At 39.7% G+C, this 22832-nt stretch overlaps 1 protein-coding gene across 1 annotated transcript in view; it reads right to left on the bottom strand.

Moving 5' to 3' along the window:
* Positions 1–8: 8 nt before the first annotated feature.
* Positions 9–22832, bottom strand: part of FSD1L (fibronectin type III and SPRY domain containing 1 like) — a 41426-nt gene continuing 18602 nt past the window's right edge. The window contains exons 2-14 of the mRNA XM_031062825.1: positions 18345–18440; positions 17304–17435; positions 16670–16771; positions 14190–14212; positions 11256–11377; positions 9490–9699; positions 9063–9161; positions 7624–7750; positions 5966–5998; positions 2677–2774; positions 1995–2246; positions 1560–1648; positions 9–149 (exon numbers count right to left, since the gene is read on the bottom strand). Coding sequence (XP_030918685.1) covers positions 27–149; positions 1560–1648; positions 1995–2246; positions 2677–2774; positions 5966–5998; positions 7624–7750; positions 9063–9161; positions 9490–9699; positions 11256–11377; positions 14190–14212; positions 16670–16771; positions 17304–17435; positions 18345–18440 — 1506 coding nt within the window. The 3' untranslated portion in view covers positions 9–26. The remainder of the gene's footprint in view (positions 150–1559; positions 1649–1994; positions 2247–2676; positions 2775–5965; positions 5999–7623; positions 7751–9062; positions 9162–9489; positions 9700–11255; positions 11378–14189; positions 14213–16669; positions 16772–17303; positions 17436–18344; positions 18441–22832) is intronic.

Here is a 22832-nt window from a genome sequence, read left to right as displayed (position 1 = left end):
TCAGCAGGAGAAGTTTTAAACAGACATTACAAGAAAACATTATTTAGGCTGCTTGTTGAACCACCCAATCCATTTTCACTCTTCTGAAGAGTTTTCACAGCACTTGGCACCTGCAATCCAGTTGTCACTGTGAGCCCACCACACCAGATCTGGGGGGGGAGAAGAAAAAAATCTGCATTATGGACCAAACACATCGCTCTGCTCCCATCCCACAATTAACTAGCACAAACACAGCTGCATGTCCTCTGTCACAGCCCTCTGTAAAACATTCCAATGACAGACATGCTGATTTTTAAGTCTATAAAGTCTAAGATGCTTCACATACTATGATTCATAACTAAATTTATAACAAAGACCTAGCACTCAAATCCCTTGCTCCTAACTAGAAAAATTCTTTGAAGGCAAATGTGCCAGCAGCAAGTAGAGTGACAATGAAAAGCAACACTCACTATGCTCCAGTGCCTCAAAACAGTGCTTATTTTTGTCATGTCGTGCTATAATTATGTCAGCATAAACATACTACAAAAACAAAAAAAATGAGAAGCTTCAGGGGCACAGGTGTCAGCAACTTCTATTCTGCACATGAAAGAATGCTTTATTTTCATGTTTATAAATAAGTTTGAGAGCTGTAATTAAGTAGTTTGTCATTTTCACTTGTCCTGTTCAGTCAGTAAGGCTGTTGTCACTGTGCGAGGGGCTGGCTGTGTGAGGTGCAGAGGGACAGCCTGAATTTTGGCAAGCAACTGTTTCCCCAGATGACTTGGGAACTGAATTTACATGAGTCAGCCTTTGCTATGCTAGGGAATGGCTAACACATGTATCCCAGTAGTTCTGAAGCTGCTCTTTTCCCCCTGTGCTGAAACGGATCAGCAAGGCAAATAAACAGCCATGAAAAAATCTAGACCTGTTAAAATCCCAGGCCTACACACCCTGCTCCCAAAGCATGATGCACTTGATAGCACCTTACAACACAGCTGAGACCTCCCGAATTAGCTTAACTAATTACTTAAATAATTAAAGGAAAACTAATAGTAACTAATCCTTCTCCTCTGTGTTTTGGGCAAGGTTTGAGCCTTCAACACTGCAGAAAGTTATTGCCAATTATCTTAGAGCGACAAAAAAGGTTATGCAGGGCACTGAACTGACTGGCAAGAAAATCCCACTGAGATTTTAAAGATGTGAAAGGTGGAGACTTTTTTTCCCACTGGAAAGCATCAGGAGTTGTTCTGTCCCATGACACCTGCTCTGATGGCTCAGAACATCCTGGACTCCCTCAGTTCAGATCAGTTATCGTAGTGGGCTCATCAGCCACTGTAATGTGCTGTTAATTTCACACACACAAATTTAATGACTTCTGTTTACACGGCTGAGACATCCAGGTGCAGAGTCCTGCTGGGGTGCCACTGTAAGCACCACACAAAATCCAAAAGAGAACAGTTAAACATTTTTAAAAATTACTAGTCAGCCAAACCAAGGGCATACACTTTCCTTCTTTAAAAAAAAAAAACAATTAAGACTGAATTCAGTGCTAGAAATGGCAAGATTTTATAGATACTGACCATGAAGCCTGGTAGCAATGGCTGGGTAAACTTTGTTCTGAAGGTGTGTAACAATGCCTTTGAGCTTGCATTATAAAATGAAAGCTGACCTAAGAGAGAGAGAAAGACAGAGAACAAGTTGAAATTCAGCTTAAACATAGTTGAGGCTAAGATGCAGTTGCTAACTTGTACAAAAAAATTGATTCCTTTCCAGGACACGCTAAGTGCAGTCCTCAAGAGTGAAAATTCATTATTTTCACTGAATTTCAGTAGCTCTATCACACAGATGAACTCTGTCATTTGGCATGACAAGCACATTTGGCATGACAAGCACTGTGTTGTCACCCAAGACTGGATCAGTCTGGGAGTAATGCACTTCCTCAGCCTTGGACTGCTCCAGCTCAACAGAAATAGTAACTAACTATTTTCTACTAAATCTCCTAAGGAGTAATTTACCTCCATCGAAGTCACAGTATACGCCTATTCTGTCTGGGACAGGTATATCTAGAGTCTTTGCTTTATTGTTATGCTTTGCTGAGAAGGTGGTTTGCAGCCAGTTGTTGATATGGATGCACCAGCTGGAATTAGTCTTCCCCAGCTGGTCAAACTTCCCCGGGTTTCTGTACGTTACTCCCACGCTGTAGGATTTGCAGTCCTTCTGGGCTCTCACTTCCCAGTAATGCTGTCCACTTTCAACAGCAGTGTCTCCTACCAACAGAAATACATTTAATTACAACTGAGACTAGTTAAATACAATTAGGTGTACCTTACAGTGCTGCCTTCCTGATAGGTAGCAGCAATGTCTTCTCTATTTTGGTTTAAGACAAAGAAATCTGAACTATAAGGAACAAGAAAATTGTACAATAGAATATAAATATGAAACAGATTAATGAGACTGTATTTACCTACACTCATTACAACTAGATACATTTAACGCCAATTTATCTTCAAAAGCAGTGCATGCCAGTCACTAAGAGCTTTGTAATCCAAAGCAGAGCAGAAGACACAAAATTCTGGTGTTACTTGGGCAAACTGCTCCAGGACAATGTTGAGTACACAGCCTTGAACAATCACAAACTTTCCCTCTAATTCTTGACTGATCTGCCCTTTCCTAACACAGCAAACAAGTTCAGCTCACCCAGCACTGTGTAGGATTCACCAGCAAAGCGATCCCGGCTGCCCCTCGCTGAGGCCCTTGGGCTGTTAGTGGATCTCTTGGGAGACGCTGTGTTGCTTCTGAAGGAGAAATCAACCACTCAAAACCTGGGCATGGCCACAGAAGTGCACACTCAGGCGTCCCTGAGCCCATCAGGCGCAAGAGACACACACAAACACTCTAGAAAGGACACATTAGTTGATGACTCTAACAGCATGCATGCACAACAGCGGAGAGGGAAGAGGTGACAGAGGAAAACATACAGAATGTTGTAAAAAAACAGGTTCAGAGGCAGCTGAAAATGAAAACAGAGGGGGGAAAAGCAGATGTGTGGCACATGGTTTGAATGAAACACTTTAGGATGGAGAATATTCATCCATATTCAATATGGAGCAATCAGTTGTATAAAATAATAATTTTAACCTAGTAAGGTTTTCAAACTTTTTTTAACCTCGGTTAGGCCCTCAGAAATAATTACCAATAATTTAACCATTAAACTGAGTGAGGGCTATTCGCAATATTCCTCAGTAGACAGAGAATCACATCTGCTTACTACTTTAAAGGGAATCAGTAGCAAAGAATTCTAACTTCTCAGAAATAGCTGTACAGGTTTACAGTTTAATTTCCTTGACAAAAACCCCAAAAAAGTTCAAAGTCAGTCTCTGAAATACATTTGAGAAGTAATTTTCAGTTTCTCATCCTCTGGAGTCTATCACACATTAGCCTTGGAAGAAATATCACCTACAGAAGAGTTTTCTATCCAGCTGCTCCTTCAGCTACTATTTGCTAAAGCTACTTGCTACTTTTATGTCCATTCATACAGTGAAGTTCAGCTTGTTTTCTTTCCAATTCATTCACTATTCTCAAAAACCATTCCAGAAAGGTTTGGGATATGTCCCTTTTTCCTACTACTATTTTATGAAAATAAAGTCACATGGGAATCAAAAGCTAAGTGATACTAAGCTGCCAGATGTAGGTATGCTAAAATCTAGTTCATGACAAAGTTTTTTTAATTCCATTTACAGAAGCCTACAAAAAAATTAGTGATGAAAAAGCTGTTTACTCAAGCATCACTATTTAGCATGTAACAGAAGACAACTATGCTTCCAAACTGCTCACAAGAGATACACAGAGGGGTTAAGTGTACATTGTACAGGTGCACCACATCAAGTGCTTTTGGATTTTGTAAATATGGGGGATGCTGCAGTTTACTTACCAAAGGAAAAAGTTAGCAAGTGATAGCATAAAAAAAGAAAATAGCAAAGCCAAGAATTAAAGGATAATTTCAGAGGGAGGCACTCTGCAGATTCCAACCTGCTTCATGTGCATCAGACATCATCCACTCACATTCCCAACAAATGCTGTTGAAAATTTTCTATTAGACCCAGTACAAATGGGCTATGCAGAAAGCAATGTAGCCATTTAGAGAATTACAATAAGAAAAATGCAGGTACTTTGCTAGAATTTTCACAAGGTTAAGAAAGCATTAAAAGCTTCTTGGTATCATCTACTTTGCTCAAGTCTGTAAATGGCCACTGCATGTGCTTTGTCCTCTCAAAATTTAATAGCCTTTATCAGTTCAGAAAATTACACTGACTATTTGACATAAAAGCTGCAAAAAACCAGTTGCTCAGGCTTTTTTTCCTCCACAGTGCTTATATCTCCCTTCCAATGGAAGGCAGCAAATTTTATAGCAGGAATTCAGCTTTGTGCCCTTTTTCCAGTAGAGCATAGTCCTTATTAGCCAGTAACTGACACATTTCTTCCAATATTCAGTGGCCAGATATTCTTGTCTCATGGTTTAGGATTGCTGCCTACAGCACTGCAATTAGTCCCCATTTCCTTATCCATTTCAGAATATACTCCACACAACATGCATTCTCTTCTGCAGAAGAAAGGTCAAGGAAGGAGATCAGAAATTATTGAGAGGTTTTTTTCTGGTCTAATAAATGAAAGATAATTAAGAATTTTGTTGCCATTGTGTATTTCCAACTCTTCAAAACTGCACATTTTTTGTTTAAAGTAACTGTACTACAATTTTTCCCCCAACTCCCATGGATCCAGCTCCCAGGGAGGCAGTTCCAAATTTCCCTTCTAACGCAGACATCCCACAGATGTTTTCAGGTGGGAATAAAAGCCTCCTACAGAACAAAGCTCATCTAAATCCCCTGCTAGACAAGCTCAGTCTGAGATGTGAAACTGAACATATGACCATGTCCTTCTAGCAAAGCAGAGCCAAGAACTAGGGAAGTTCTCTACTGACAGCTACAAAGAGAGACCAAGGTGTAAAATTCCCTGAGCTGAGCAGGTAGGAGCATCTCCAAGACATTTTTTAAATTTAGTTTAGTATAAATTGCTATAATTTGTGTAGTAGAACAATTGAAACTGAATGGCTCCAAGAGCTTATTTTGCTTTTTACAAAAGCTTTGCTTTACTTCTGATTTCAAACCAGAGATAGATCCACCTGATAGATGAATAACAGGGGAGTAAAACCTGTAAGAAATTAGGATCCTGGGCACTTCTTTTGGTCCTATGACTTCTAAAGCAACAAAACAAGAATAGGAACAAAAGAGAATAGGAAAATGGAAAAAAATAGGAAAATAATTTCTCAAAAAGGTGTTTCACTAGAAAAACAATGAAAATATGTGATACTAAAAAACCACAACTGCACAAAGAATAGAAGAATATTTTACCTAACTTTGTGTCTCAAAGAAAAGGACTTCTCATTCAAACACTTGGTTCTGCAATTGGAATGGCCATGAAGCTTCCAACATATGCTTCATTCTCTTCAAACATGTAAAACCATTTGCTTCTTACCCTCTGATGTCTAACAGCTGCAGCACAAGTTCAGAAGCAAGGAGGTTTTTGAGGTTCAAAAATAAGCACCAAAAAAACATTTTAAAATTCTCAGAAAGGAGATCTTTACAGTATTTGTAAAAAATTTGCCAAAGGGTTAAGAAAGCATCAATATGTCTGTAAGTAACAGGGATCTTTGGATCAACATTAAAATACATGATGCCCTTCCAGCCATTTCAAATCAGGTTTCATACACATTAGGATGAATCCTTCCAGAAAGACTCTTTCAGTCACTGGAGAATATATAATCTCTATGAATCCAAATTAAACTGCAAAATAACTTCTAAATGCACACATGCACTGTTACTGATAAAGGCTATTAGATTTGTTTCTCATGACATCAAGCAAAGGAAAGTAGCACAGATTCCCAACAAAACTAGGTGCTAGATTCTAGGAATAAGAGGTATATTATCACCTTCTATTGCTCTTCAGCAGAGGATTCTGGCCACTGTCGACAGAAATAAGTAGTCATTAAAGAACTGTTCTACCACTGCAGTAAATTATCCCCAGTTTTAAAATGCCAGTAGAAGTTATTCTATCATGCTTCTGGCAATATATGCCTGTGGAGAATGTATTTGTTCATAAATTATCTCAAACTATGTGACTATGGAAAGCTAAAAAACCACGGCTGAGGGAGAAGCTAATTGTGTGGACCCATTCCCACAGAATATTCCCAAAGCCCAAGAGGTGAGGCACAGACAGGCTCACAGCTCTCCAGGTAAGGGAAATCCACACAGCAGGACAGGCTGGGGGACACCCAAGGGAAGAACAGCCCTGCAGAAAAGCCACTGAAGAGTTTGGGAAGCAGAAGGTGAAAACAACAGTGCCCTGTGCCCTCGTGGACAGGCACACCCAGCCTGCAGCCCCAACACAGTGACCAGGAGCCCAAGGCAAGTGACTTCTCCTCTTTTTTTGACAGCTGTGTCCAGGTCTGGGCTCCTCAAATTTACACCCTGACACAGCAGAGCAAGTCTGTGGAGAGCCAACACCACAGTTAAGGTCTGGGGCACAGAAAGACAATGGGGTTTGCTCTGCCTGAGGAAGACAAGAACCAATTGCCGTCTTTAATGAGGTAACAGGAAGGGGAGCACAGAAGATCAAGCCAGGCTGTCCTCACAGGGGTCACACTGATGGCTGAGAAGCACCTGGGAGTCACTGAACCACAAGGGATTCCAGTCACGATATTCCTCCCCTCCCAGAAAAGTGGCCTGGAACAGAGGGCTAGCAAGTTAACACATTCCTCATCCACACAGTCTTCATCCTTGGAAATATTCAAGGCTCAGCCACAGTAGGCAGAGTTAAACATTCTTCCAACAGTGTTTATCCAATGACTCAGAACAGCAGACATCTAACAAATCTACCAAGAGCTCTACTGAAGTTAAGTGCTTTTCCTGGACGAAATCAGTATGTTTAGAGCTGCCACATCCACAATAGTTATGTTTCATTATCCATTACCTTTTGCTGTCTGTTCTGTTTTATTGGTACTTTTTCCCCCTCCAATGAGGGTTTGAGATAAATTCAGACATCACCTATATATAGTACCAGTTTTATTTAACCTCTTCTTTCTCAAAAAGACAAGGCAGTCAGCTCTTTCCTTACTTTTTTTATAGTAGAAATGCTGTCTATTGACCAGAATTGACCTGCAACACTAGTAAAGACAGAATTACATCAGCTGCCTGTTCACATTTACCTTATCTACTGTTCTGGCCTTATGTGGCAAGGTTTTGGTACCAGGAGAAGAAGAAGCCATAGAAGAGGTGGGTGAGCAGCTGGTGGGTAGCCAAGGTCAGTCCATCACAGCTACACCTTAGCTCAGTACACTGAATGATACCCTAACAAATGCATTTTTAAAATAAAGAAATATTATTTAACAATTATGACACAATTCTAGCCTCTTCATCAGTGTGGCAGAGGAAGGGAAATAAAAAAAAATTAAAATTTCTTCCAGAGAAACACTTCTGAATGAAAATTCCTTTCATGTCCCACTGTCCCCAAGTGCTTTAATTCACTCCTGCCCTCTTCCTTTAACTGTAAGATGAGATATACCAGACACTTACAAAACAGAGTTCTTACCTGTTTTTATTTTCCTTTCCTTTTATTTTTTCTTGGCCTTTGCCTCCAGTAGGATCCCATTCAACATAGGTGTCTTCAACTTTCAAGTTCAGATGAGATGAAGTACTGTCCAAACTGAACACAAATGCTGGTCAAGACAAAACAGAAAACAGCGAAATGGTATAATGGTTATTCAGAGAAAATGATAGAACCAGTAGTAAAATTGTTACAGAGTGTTATTGAGCATAATGAAAATACCAGCTTTTCAGTCTGACATGTGGAATCAAAAAAACTAATACAGCAGACTGAATTTCCTAAATATATTTAGAGAGTGTTCCATAAACATCCTGATATCATCACATATTACAGTCTGACCCTGAAAGAACATATACTTGAGATTTTTAAGAGCTCAGAAATGCACAAGTGTAAACAACAGTCAGGTTAAGCATATGGACAAGGAAATTGATTTTCTCTGGGTTGATTATTAAAGAAAGTGAACTAAATGCTCACCCAGGAATAATTAAAATAATATGGGAAGCATGGTAACTGCCCAGACAATCAAAACCAGAATTAGCTTTCTGATACTGGACTAGGGAATTATATGGCTATTAAACAGATACTATGTCTCTGACAATGACTGTTGCTTAAGAGTATTAAAATAATTATAGTAAAGTTACCAGGATGCCCATCAGCTCATTAAATTTCTACACAGCTTTATTCTTATGAAACAACATTCAAAAGGAAGTGAATTTATACTTATATAAATTATACAGTTGATACCAGTCATTTTGCCCTTTTTACGAGACCTGGATGTAAATCAAACCTCAGGATCACTCTCACCTTAATAGCTAAGATTTGTGTTCTGTCACAAAACATCTGTTCCAAGAAATTTCTCTTTCAGTTTATTTACAGAATGTTAGGAAGCCACTCTAAGAATTCTCAGATCAACTAACATCATGACTGCACACCTTAGGCAATTTGAAGCTGCCAGCTTTTTAAATATTGACAGGGAATAGAAACTGCAGCTACAAAGTCAAGAAAACCCTTTCCAGCAACTTCTACTTACAGAATGCTGTCTGCCACTAATAACAGGATAATCACACCAACTGTTTAGATGCCCAAAGAGTCACCCACAACATTCATCCTCCTTCTTGCTGTATGTTGGCATCATGGAGCAGCACATGGGACTGTCAGTCCACAGTTCAAAGCAACCAATGCCAAGCTTTTGGAGAAAGTGACATTAACTGCCCCATTTTTTTCAGGATCTGAATGCCAAAAGGGCAGCTCTGTGCCAATAAGCTTCTTAATCCTTTACAGTTGTTTCCCTTTCCACTTAGGAAGTGTTTCAGCAGGGCTCATGCAGAAGCAGACTGAACATAACAGGTTCATGTATGAAGGCAGAGAAGTTTAAGTGCAGGATTTTCACCACAGATAAGGTTCAGGAGTTTTTCAAACTTTACCTTTGGTTTCCAGAGTCACGGGGTCGGAGTATTCACCTGCCACAGCTTTGTTGCAAGCCTGTACTCTAAGGTTCATGTATTTTGTATCAAATCTCAGACCTACAAAGCAAATGTTTACAAATTTGAAGTTGCATTCATTACTGATGACTCCTACAAGACTAAGATCTATCCCCATGTAGCTGTCTTTCATTTATCTCAATCTGCAAAAAACATGCTTGAATACCAATGTGAACTTCATTTAACACACAACTTTTGATAAAACCTCAAAGTCAAAATAAAAGACAGAACTGTTATTGTACAAAGCACCCGTGACTGATGTGATATAATGGCAGCTTCATTACATGCAGAAAAATGGGCATTTTGCAAAACTTCCAAGCATAAAGAGTTATATCAATATTCTTGGGTTTGAAGTATAAAAAACCTTTACCTGATAATGTGTACTGAGTAGCTTTAATGTAGTCAACCAGCTCCCAATGCTGTTCTCCTTTTAGTCGAGGGAGCCCATCAAAGTTGGTTTTCCTATACTCCAGCACAAAATGATCAATTCTGCTGTCCTCCTCAGGCATTCTCCACGATATTGTTATGCAGTTGTCAGCAACCAGACATGCTGCTACATCTATCTCTGGAGCTTTAGGGACTGCAGAAAGACAAGCACATAGGTCAGTTTGAAAAAGAGAAGGCTAGAAAAGAGTGGACTTAAAAATATGAACCTACAGGAAGAACACCAAGAAACAAACTTCTGTTCCTATGTCTGTGGAAGGTAAGTTCAGCTACACCCCTCATACAGCATAACTTTTATTAATTTTCATCCCTACAGACACTAATATTTTGCACTAGTTTCTCTTCAGTTACCCAGTTTTCCTTTCTTTTCACCCCTCTGCCTTGAAAGGAAGGGGGAAACAGTTCCGCAGGTCCACTAAAGACTGAAGTTTTGTTTACAGGCAACAGAATTCTACTTACATGAAATCAAAGAGCACTTAAGTCTGTGGGAAAAAAGTTTTGAAAAAGAAGGCATTTACATACTATTTGTAGAGTCTAAAGGACATGCAAGGAAGACTTTTGCTGCGGGAAATGAAAAAGAAGTTTTATTGTTTTCAGTTTGAGCTTTTGGCGTCTGAGTAATTTGGAAGCAGAGCACTACAGTAGAAAAAGCAAGATTGATATCCAGACAGTCAATTTTCCTGTTAACAAATCAGAGGCCTATTTCAAATTCCTATATATCTGACAAGGAAAAATGTTTAAGAGTCACACTAAATAATACCTTTATCTAGATGCAAAACTTTGCTCACACTTGCTGTTATATCTTTCCACTCTGTTGAACACATGCACTGTGAAATGCAGGGCAGTGATTGACATCCAGCGTCCAAGACTAGATGGTGAATTTCTGCCTGGACACTGACAGATGACCACTAGGAATAACAGTGGTCATTTACTACACCTGCTACGACATACTGTATCTGCAACACATGGGGCAGAAATGAAAACTGATGCTGCGAAGTCCTTAACAGATTTGGATTCATGACCTAGAGACGAAACAACTTTACATCCCTGCCAGCAGTGCTCTTGTCAATATATTCTCAGTAACAGCCAAGGGCAAAGTGTTTTAAATTGGAAAGCAATAGGATTAAAAAGGCATGAAAGATACACACTCGTCTAATGCACCCAAGTTTACTATCAAAGAGGAACAGATGCATTAATACACAATTTGTAATATGGAAATATCACTGTATAGTGGACTGTCCCTCACCTGTATTTCAGACTATGTCACCACTCTTGTAAGCAATGTGAAAGTTTACAGTTTCACACATAACACTCCTGCACACGAGCAGGACTTTGGGGTGTCACTCAGGATCAAGCTGGTATGGACAGTCCTAAGAAACCTCAGGTAACTTCACAGAGTACAAAGGAACTCACAACTCATGAAAAAACATGGTCCGGAAGACTCATTCTCACTTCTGAGATCAATATTGTTGTCCAAAACGGTGTCTTGTGTAGAAATTAACACAATAAAACTAGAAAACTCTCATCCTCAAGGTATCCAATTTAACATACAATGAGTAAGAATGAGTTTAGGTACTCTGAAAATTTTGCTTATTACGGTGCAAGAGGTGCAATTTTCTTTTGTTTGGTTGGTTTAAATATAGCAAGCTGTTCATGTAGCAACAAATTAAACTCCCTGGATATGGTTTTTACCTGGCAAAAACTTCACAGCTTGGAGCATCCTCTTCTCCAGGGCAAAGTCCACCATCATATGAGTCATACTGTCACTGACTTTTGGTTTCAGAGAGAGGCGGAATGCTGAAGCCACTGTGACACTGAAGCCAAGAAACCAGCATTACCAAAATGTATTTCCCATTGTCAAGTCCTATATCCCATTTTCCAAAACAGCAATCAGACAATCTGTATCACTGACGTCAAACAACCGATCAAAGGTTAGAACATTTTTCTAACACATAACTGTTTACCATTTAGCACACTCAAAATAGAAAGTTTTTCTGATGTGACTGTCTCAGAATAATGGTGTGAGCTACCAGCTGTTCCATATTACTAAGCAAATAAATACTAAAGAGATCACTAGAGATGAGTTTAAAACCCTTTACTAGTGACAAAAAAAACTGGATAAGAAACAAAACAAAATTCACATCACTTGACATAAATTCAGCAAGTATGAAAAGTTTGAAGAAGTGCAGACTCAGGATCATGTTTATGCATTTCTAAACAGAAATTAACAAGATGATGATGATATTATATCTATCTATTACCTTATCAAGTGATTAAGAGATTTTTCAAGCTGCAAATTAGAACATGCAAGCACCAGACCAATTTTACAAGATACACTATACACTGAAGGACCTTAACTCATCAAAGCCACTAAATGAATCAGAACCTGAGGGAAGAGAAAAGGTATGTGGAGAAAAAAAAAAAGCATTGAAGTAGAGTCAGGGAAGATTGAGAGGGAGTATGAATAAAAAGAAGAGGGGAATGTGTGATTCAGCCTATTACTTATTGCTCCTTTTGGCGCCAGAAACAATCAGAAACATGAGTGTGTTTCTTATATATATGTAAATATAATGTATATATTTCTGATACATATCTAGATAGATGGGTACGGGCATAAGAGGGCCCTCATCCCTGTGTGTCCCTGTCTGCAGGGAGGGCTCAGAGCACAGACCAGGCTCTGCTCTGTAGGGACAATGGGACAAGAGGAATGGACAGGAATTGATACCCAGGAAGTTCCACCTGGGCATGAGGCAGAACTCCTTCCCTGTGCAGTGACTGAGCCCTGAACAGACTGCAAGAGAGGCTGTGGAGTTTCTCTTCACTGGAGATATTCCAGAACCTGGACACAACCCTGTGCCATGTACTCTAGGGTCACTCTGCTGGAGCAGGGACATTAGGGGAGATGACCCACTGTGCTCCCAACCTGACCCATGCTGGGATTCTGTGAAGCACAGCTCCCATTTCCACTCCTGAAATCCTAGCTGCGTACTATTACGAACGCCCCCAAGACATTTTTGTACTCCAACTACACCACCAAAAAACCCCCCAAAACCCCCCAAGGCTCTCATGTAATTCTCTAACTCTGAAGATACCAGGCCATGAAGCAGATTTTGAGTAACATTGATTCAGACTGCACAGAGATCCCAATTCCTCCTTTAAAAAAAAGATTCTCAATTACAAAGTAATATATATGCCACAAAACTGCCAAGACCTGAATCCATTTTACACCCACTGATGTGTGGCACCTTTTGAACACCTAATACATACTGCTTCCTGCACTCCACTAGTATGTAAGAGAGATTGTATGCTAACCACAGATACATCAAAGAACACCAAAAACCAAAAAATCTAGTAGTGTGGAAGGAAGAGGAAATGTGAAGTTTAATATTAAAGATATATGCAAGTCAGGAGTGATGAGCTTTGCAATTTTGAGGTATGAGACAATTATGAGACTGAGCTGAACATCATGAAAGACAATTCAATTGATTTCCCAAGACAAAGCTCACACTCTGAAATTCAGCATGGGCTGCCTAGCACATCAGTGCTCAGCCAGATGGGTAGAGAAAATCTCTCCTTAAGGAATAATAATCCTCTGATTAGCAGTAAGAGAACACCAGGGAACAGTGGGCTTCAGACAACTTTTCAACTTCTGCTCAGACACCAGTCTTGGACAGAGAACCACAAAGGATTTAGTGATAATTTCAAGAAATCAGAAGAGGATGCTTATTACTGACAAAAAGTACTAAAAAGTCCCATCACTGACACTATCCACTCTCCCTCTGACCTGTTAAGGATACTAAATCTTTACCTCTGGAAAAGCAAAGATTAAATTAAACTCTAACAATTACTCATTTTACACAGAAATTCAGAGAATTCAGTAAATCAGAGCCTTCACTGAAAACCCTGAACATTGAAAGCCAACCTATTTGGTCCAAAAAAGCAACAACATTCTGTGAGCTGCTTCTCAAAATATTTTGTACACCACAGAAAGTTTTCTGAACCAGAAGGTCATACTCTTGAAATGGAGTTAATATTCTTCCAAGCAAAGAAAATGGCCTTAGTATTGATTTTCAAACAGCAAAGTTTTGCTTTTTAAACAATTGTTCAAAGAAAAGTTACCAGAAATAATTTCATGGTACTAGTGTCACCAAAAGTATTTTAACAGCTACAACACTTTTTACATTTTGAAGAAAAATTAGCTAGCAAAAGTCTCTAAGTACTTGAAAAACAAAAAACCAACAAGAGTCTCTCACAACTAAAAGGGGCAGAGTCAGCTTGAAACATCGTTAAATTTCAGCTATGAGGTATTAATAATAAGCTTATTAACAATAATAATTAATGATATACATATATATTCAAAGACAATAATTGCAGCAGCAGCTGATGCAGAGCTCCACTTCCCTGCATCAAAAATATATTTTTATTTAAAGTTACAGAAAGCCAGGAAAAACCATACTACATGAGCAGCACAGAAGTTTTTAGTTCCCTCTCAGAAGCTGTGATAACTAACACTTAGAAAAGAGTCAATGAATTTGATTACAGCTGACTATGGCCCTTTTACAGTAAATGCATTTTCAAGGATAAGATTAATTCAAAGACACAAAAGTGACAGATTTTGTACTGTACCTATCTTTGATCTGTCTGGAAGCCTTGATGCATGTCAGGGAGAAGAGAGAGAAAGTAGTTAGTATTTCCATGCAAGTATCAATGACAGCAACATGCAAGAAGGCCAAGAACAATCTCTGCTGCATTGCTCAGATTTGAAGTTCAAAATGAGTTTAACATTTTCCTCAAAATAAACTGCCCTGTGAAGCATGTTAATAGCATGGGTTAGCACAGCAACACTAACATCTGGGGGAGAAAAAACCTGATTTCCAGAACCACACCAAACCAATTCCAAATTACTCAACTTTCTGAGTGTGATTTTGTATTTTCAGATTTCTCTTAATAATTTTGAGTTACTCTCCATGGCTTTTTAAAAGAGCTACAGAACCAAGCCATTAACATTTAACTGCCATGGTATTTTCTGTGAAACTAAGTGTTTATTTGTGGCATTAACCATGCCTGACTTGCTGAACTACACAACCTGGATGCATGCCCTGAGCAATCAGAAAAAACAGGACTTATTCTAACTTTTGCTCCAAAAGTTACAAAGTGTTGTTGGAAAAGTACAATAATACTCTCTCTGTATATCAGCATTCAAAAATAACAGTTCTTCTCAAATAATAGCACTGAAGCAGATGCAGAAGTGATGACATTTAAAAGACAAATATCAACTGGTATGTTGAAAGAGAAAAATCTCCCTCCTTCACCAAAAGGAGCTGCAAACCTAAGACAAAAGATTATTGCTGAAGTAGTGAGGGCTTGGTTGTGTCTGCTGAAGCCTCACTTCAACACTGCTCCTTGATCCAGTTGCTCATTCAGCTGAATTATTTTCCCTTTCACAGAGCCAAGAATCACCAGGCAGCTTCCCAGTTTGAAGTAAAAAGTGGAGAACTTCCCAATTTTTCACTAAATACAAATCTCATTGAGAAAAATAAATAGGAAATCAGGCTGTCCCTGCTACAAAATTGATTATATAGTCATAAAATGGGACGCAGAAAAAAACCAAACGAAGTGTTCAGAAATAATTTAGCTTAAGAGGCAGCTTTGCTTTACCTCAAAACAAAGTTACTGTAGGAATTACTGACTGATTTTCCTACATGGCATAAAACAGAGATACCTCCCAACAAAATCTCTGGGTTTCATTTCCATATCTTGTAAAATATGAGGAAGCCAGGACTCAACATCTTCTGCAAGACAGTCCCAGCTTAACTTCACTGACTTTACTTTGTTTCCAGGCTACTGACAGAGCAGGATCAGCCCATCCCACAGGAGCTGCCCAGCAGCGTCTGATCACATCCTACCTAAACACTGAATCCCCCTGCAATCTGCCACTCATGTTCTTTTGACTTCCAGGTAAATTAATTCTGAGAATAAAGCCACAAAAATATAACATAGGGAAAAAAAAATAAAATTATCTTATGCTATTTGCTCCTGAACTGATTCACTGGAATATCCAAGGAAAATTTGTGAATATACGAGAGTCAGGGCTGGAGCTGCCCCTTCAGGAACACTGGCTACTCCTACCAGGAGAGCAATACAATTAGCTGCCTAATAGCTAAGGCAATATTACCTTAAAACATCATCCCCGAGTGTGCAAGTGTAATACCAGTATCAAATCCTACATATTAGGGCTCACTGAATTGGATTTCAGTATCTTAATCTTCAGACTCCAAATCTGAAGAGGTTCTCCCCCAGCAAATGCTCAGACAGCTTTCCTTGGTGTGTTTGATTAGAAAAAAAAAGGCATTAGAGAAATCTGAAATAGAACAACTTCCAAGAAAGTCAAAGCTGCATTTTGCACAGAGTTCAAGAGCCAAATTAATGTCTTGCTACAAGGCAGAAAGGACAGCTCCAGCTGAAGAAAAATATTGTTTAGGAATTGGTGCTCTTAGAGGCAAATAAATCAAAGCTGGCACCCAGAAAGCATGACATCACACAAACATGCAGCCAAAAGGTAAAACTGACACAGGAAGACAGCTTTCCTCCTCACTCTTTCAAATTGATTTGTGTCCTTGTTCCCATTAAAATGTGGAGAAAAAAAAAAAGTAATTGGGCCTTGGATTTGGCGTGGCTGATCCCACTGCTACCAGCAGGATTACTGTAGCAAGCATAACTGTACTGATTCAGCGGATATGTGGAACTGTTTCCCTAATTTGCAAGTATATTCTTCCAGTTAGATACATGTTATTTCACCCTCCCTTTCTGGGGTCATTGTGCAAGTTTGCTTAACAATGACAGATGTCCAGGAGAAGGCACTGTATTCCCTTCCCGTCACCCTAAATAAGAAAAAAGCCAACTTGTTTTACAGAAATTGCATAAAAATTCAGGACTACAATGTTTAACTTGGCTTTTCAGCAGAACAGTATTTTTATGCACCTGTCTATCCTCACTCTAAGTACACCTGGTAAGTTTGCAGTGTCCAGGAGAGTAATGCAAAGGATATTTCAAATCAAGACAGATGTCAACACCTGTCTCACAGACATCCAGTCAATGTTTTCTACCTCTAAGAGCTCCACGGGGTTCTTTATGTCCAGCGACTGCACAGCAAGTTCCAGCAGCTCTTCTGAGCTCTCCAGGGCACGACTGCACTGGCTCAGCTGATCCTGGAGCAAAAGCAGAAAGAATAATGTGATGTATTCCCACAAAACCAGCAGTTTGTGAGGCACCAGTCCTAGGAACTTCATGGATTTGTTATGCATTTGTGACAACTTATTCCCTTATATAACCAAGGCCCCTGACAGTGCCCTCACTTCACCATGCTTGACAAGCGCACAGTGATACTTGGCACATCCCACAAATCCAAGGGGACGAAAGCTGAAGTCTGACTTAAAAGCCAGATTTAATTTCAATGTCCTGTTTCCCCCAGCTTCAGGGTTTCAGAAAGCAGAGAAATAAACACTTATATTCATGTGCACTACAATTTCTATTTACAGGACTGCACTTCATCACTGAATGACTGTGTAGCAATAGCCTTGAAAAAGATGGTGACTTTACCAGCTCTAGAACTGTCACAAGACAATCCTGAAAATCAATATTGCTGTGTAACAAATGGGGATAGCATAACAGGAACAGAGGAAGTTTTAAAATGCTTCTTTGCAGCTGCAAAATTTTTTTCAGAAGGAGTTATTTATTTACCTGCAGAGCTTGAATTTTACGAGCTTCTTCTTGCTGAATAGTGTTGGCCATGCTCCCCTTCATCTCATGTAGGACAGAATACAGACCATCAAACTCCTCATCCAGCTCGCTGATGGCATTAGAGGAGTTTACCTGAAAGGAGAATTGAAAATGCTGTTTACACCGGAAACAATGCCAAGAAACTGAAGGTCACACAATTCCCTACATATGTATTGCCATGACCACTGGATACTTTGTGACTGCTGCTCAGCTTATCAAAAAGGGAAAAAATATTAGGAATGATCTAACAGTCTCCTAAGCAGACTCTACATCAGGACACTGAATGCTGCAATCTGTGAAAATTCCATGATACTCAAACTTGCACAAAACCAGCACACTTGGCAACTTTGTTCCACGCCAAAAGCCTTGATTTTCCTTGCACAATCGTATATGGATTGCTAGATGTTTGGAAGGAGGAAGTTGCCCAGTTCCAAATAAAAATATTTCATTTGATGCTAAAAACTGCACTCAAGAAGGCAGTTTAAAGATTTGCTGGATAATTTCCATTTCTGCAGCCAACCTGACTCAGCTTTAGGATGAAACAACTTTTGGCTGACTGACAGGCTGAAGGAACCTAAACCTCATCCTCATGCAGATGCTCTAACAGGCATGCCTAACTCTAAACTTGAGCCAAACAATTTGAAACTGGTGAAAACAGAAAGAACTTTCTCTCAAGTATCATCTTTCAGTCTTCCAAACAGAGCAGAAAATAGAGACTATTTCCACTAATGGGAGACTCAGATCTTGCATCAGATTAAAGATTATCTTTCCCACACAAAGGAAGTTCTACAAAACCTCTTTACACAAAATGCAAGGCCACGACACCTGTCATCTAGAGACAGACTTAAAAAATAAAATGTTCTTCTATCTAGTTCCAACATGAAGATGTATTTTGAACTGGATTCTCACAGCCCATCCTTTAGACAGTACGTAGTTTGAGACTAACAAAAGTACAAAGGTGCCCCCCTCTCAGACACAAGCTATGAACCCTAAAATAAATACCTGAACATTTGATATTGTATGGTTCAGCATGTCAATGAAGTTGTGAATTTCATCATTTTTGTTCACTAGAGTACTGACAATCCTTTGCAGAGTCTCCTAGAATTACAAAACAAGTGAGAGAAGTTGTAAAAAATTGTCTTGCGATTTTTTTTTCAAATCATCACCATTTAAACAGGCATGACGATTCATCACAGACATTCCACCTACAGCAAATTCAGTTCTGACAAGATGAGAAAAGGCATTTTCTCAGGACAGTGAAAGAATATTAGACCTCTAGGAAGCATGCAAGATCTTGAGGAGTTAGTCTGAGAGAAATCAAGAACCTGCTTTAAGATACCCCACTGTTTGACATGTTTTTCTACACAAGTCACCTGCACCAAAATATCCACTGGCACCACAGCTCCAGATGAAAAAGCTGGTGCTTGTGCAGCCAAACAGAGAACCAACAACGAAAATTTTTAAAGCTGGTAAAAGGAAACCCAGAAGAAAAGCTGAGGTCTCCTCATGTCAAAAGAAGCAACTGTGAAATAACCATGCTGACAGTTTGTTCTACATGCAGAATAAATCTGTAAAAGTGATTTGTAAACTTATTCTGGGAAAATATTTTGGGTGAGTAATTTCTATATTCCAATTAAAAGTGACCTCAAAGAGGAAAGCCTACTGACAGCTGAGAAAGAGAAGGTTATTTCAGTGATGTGCATCCCAGCAGTTAAAAAAACAGTAGATTCAGCTGACAAAATACATACGAAGCCAGCAAAACTATTAAAGTACACCAAAACTTATTTTAAATTAAATAAGACCACCATGTCTAATTTTGTTGAGCAGCTAGTCACATAATCTAAGAATGTGACAAAAACACATCAATCCTTGGTACTTAATAAAATTAAGTCAAGTTGTATTGTTCAAGAATTTTAAGTAAAGTTGTATTATTAAAGCATATCAGGACATGTAAGTAGAAACAAAGGATAATATGAGGAGTTAACTAAGAATTTTCTGTAATTTAACTCAGGCTGGCTGATAAGTTTTAGAAGCAAATCTAACTCTAAAAAGACAGGTAAACATAGTCTCAATTAATAAATTTTTAATCAGCTGATCCAGAGTTTCAAATGCTCATCTTAATGTTGTTATTTGATAAAATTTAGAAAGCCAAGGCACAGGGAGATAATAAAATACACCTTGGAAACAACCAGACCACCAAAGGGATGTTGCAAAGTCCCTCCCAGAAGCAGTTTCTCAGTAACCACGTACTATCCAGACCACATTTGTTTGCTAAAACCAAGAAAAATGTTTTATCCTTTCACAACACCCACAGGGAACCTCAACACTACACGAAATTTAAAGAACTTCTCCACTATTCCTAAGCTGTGCTCCTTCCTCTTTCCCCTGACAACTCCCCAGGCAGCTGCCAACAAATCTGCAAAGAGATATTTATGGGTACTCCAGCCCCTGCCTGTTTAATAGTGCCATACCCAGGAAGTTAAACCACAAGTAGAAAAAACAAATTTTAGTGCTTCTACCACGGGTGTTGGATGGTGTTACACACAGAGGCAACAGAACAGACAGCACTGACTCAGGTCTGGACTCTGGGGGGAACAGAAACAAGACCTTGGCTTCTCACAGAAAACAGAGGCACAGAAAATCTTGACCACTTCATTACTGAGCCTTCTCCTCGCCTGGTGAAAACTGAGCATGTTTGAAGGCAGTTTTGTACACATCAGAACGCCAGATGAATAGCCATTGTCCAGCCAGCTGCTTCTGCATTCACCACTGACCAGAGGCAATTGTTTCCACAGGCCAGATAGCCTGGAGATAAGCCTTAGATCCTATGAGCACAACTGTCAATTTGGATGAACACGGAAAACTCACAATCCTCTTTCAGCACGGATCTTAGGGCTTACTCAGCTGCAGCATATGGGGGAAAAGTGTTCTTGTGTGCAGTGCTGAACAATGCTGCTTGGGTTTATAGCCACATCCTGGTTAAAGGGGAGTATCTACATGTGAGGAACATTTAAAAGGCCTTTACACAGCCAAACGCGTGGCAGCAACTGCAAACCAGCTGTTAAAGAAGATTTTCACCTAAAGTTACAGTTAGCTGACTAAATGCGGGTTGGTATGGCTCTTTTTAAGAAAGCTACCCATCTCTCAGTTACAAAATTCAACCAGGTTTGGTGAAATTTTAATGAGTATGAATGCTCTTTAAAAGTATCCACCAATACTAGAGAGAACTTTTCTAAAACACCAATGCACAAGGTACCAAAACAACAAAGGTTGCTCTTAGGAACCACTATCTTACTCTATTTTCCAACATAATTTTTTCTTCACTAATAAGCAATAAATAGATTTCCTTCCAGACATACCATACATGCCAAATTAAAAACATGCTCCAATATTTCCATTTCTTCCTTTAAGGGGAATTTCTGAAAAAGCCAATATAATTTAATGGAAAAAAGGCTTCTAGAAAAATTATCAATGTAAGCAGCAGATGAGGCCTAGGTTTTACATTAGTTTATAGAAGAATTTCAACAGCACTAAGCCCAGTAAAGTTTCTTGGTATTTCTGCACTAAAGGACATTTAATTCTACTGCCCACTGATGAATGCAGTATTTCACAGAATTCTATTTCAACCAATTTTCTTTGAGCTTTCTCTCTGACCTCTCTATGCGAGGTCAGTTTCAAATGGATTTTCAAAGCATCATGAAATGTTTATTACAGAGGTAATTTTTGCCGCTGCCAGTGAGTTTCATGATGTTTTTCCTTTTTGTGTCCTAATTTTCCTCTCTGAATCTAATGCACTTTGTTAGGGGAAAAAAAAAAGAAAAACAACTCGAACATGCCACTGGTAAAGCAAGAGTGCGGATGAGCAAAGGATGAACAGTAAAAAAGGATAGAAAAAATATAAGGAAGCCCTACAACATGTAGTTTGCAGTCTTGCCAGGTGGATAAAAACAGAACAGCCACCTTTGAAAGTGAGTGACTAACATGACATGGCACCTCTTGAAGCAGACAGGCACGTCATAAAAACTAAACTTTGATAAATTAAACAATCACGGCAATGCTGCATAGGAAGCAAGTTACAAAGTTGCTCAAGATCACGCTGAAGGCTCATGAGCTGGCTGCAGGCAGAACAGTTTCTGAAACAGTCCTGGGTCTAGGACAAAATCACGAGACATTATAACCTTCATATCCAGATCAAATTTCAAGGAGGTCATGCTTGCCTAGCTTCCATTAATTTAAACTCCCGCACTTGTCAACACAGTGAGGCTGCTAGAGTCTGAAGAACTTCATACAGTACAGGTGACATTACCAAATTTACCATTGGCAGAGAAGGTACTGTAAAATACAAGATCCACTGCAGTTTTACTGCTGCATCCAGAACCTCTGAGACTCAAATACGATCAATGACCCCCCTGAGAAACATCCACAAAAGGGTCACTCCTCATTTACTCTTCCCCCAGAGGGACAAATCTCACATGGAGCAGGCAGACAGACTCAAATTGACAGTTCCTACCAGAAACACACCTTTTATGGCATTTCACATCTCACATTCCAAAGCACACCTTCAGAGACATTAGCATAAATAAGTTTTATGTAAAATAAGTTATACGGAATTACGGTGTTTTGTGATTTAGGGTGTTGCTTGCTTAGGATGAGGAGCTGGATTTGCTGAAGGTTTGGGCTGCCAGCTGTGAACTCACAGCAAGTTCGGTATCTGTCTGGGATACAGTTAATTTCCTCAGTAACTTCCCAGTAACTCCTACAGTGCTGGGGCTTGGCTTTAGCAAGAGAAAACTACTGTAAATTTCTGTAATTTACAGTAAATTTCAGATCTGTAAATTTCATCATCAACACCAAATTTCAGATCTGTAAATTTCATTATCAGCACCAAATTACTCACACCTCACACACACAGACCCAAGCTGAGTAAAGCACAGCATCCACAGGACACAGAACGAGGAGCCCTTCTGCACCGAGGGACTGGAAGCCAAAAGGCTGAACCACAACTTTCTGCACAGGAATATCTGTTCAAGAAAGCCCCAACGCTTGGGTGCGCGCATCTCTGCCCTTCAGTGAGCTCCCCGAGGGGTCTGATGGCAAGAAATGCAAAGAAGGAATTACAGGGCAGGCAGCAACCACGCCGGAAAAAAAAAAATCCCCAAAAAAACCCTTTTATGCATTAGTTCCCTTCCACACTAGATGACATCAATGGCAAACAGAAGGGCTTACGCACGCACCATAATTACTTATGACAGGAATACACAGAATGAAAGAGCTCCACAACCGCTGGAGCACTTCATTCCAGAAAACCGCGGAACAGCCAAGGCTGGAAAGCATCAACCCAATCCCTGTGGCAGAGCAGGCTCACACCGGAACGTCTCCAGAAGGAGGGAGACACACCCAGCAGGGAAGCGGACTCGGGATCCCCCACAACTCCGTCGGCAGCATCCCTTCCCCGCGCCGCTGCCCTCCCGCACCGCGCCTCTTCCCAGG

The sequence above is a fragment of the Geospiza fortis genome, unplaced genomic scaffold (genome assembly GCF_000277835.1).
Source record: "Geospiza fortis unplaced genomic scaffold, GeoFor_1.0 scaffold208, whole genome shotgun sequence".
Classification (NCBI taxonomy): domain Eukaryota; kingdom Metazoa; phylum Chordata; class Aves; order Passeriformes; family Thraupidae; genus Geospiza; species Geospiza fortis.
This window is presented reverse-complemented; position numbering and strand designations above follow the sequence as displayed.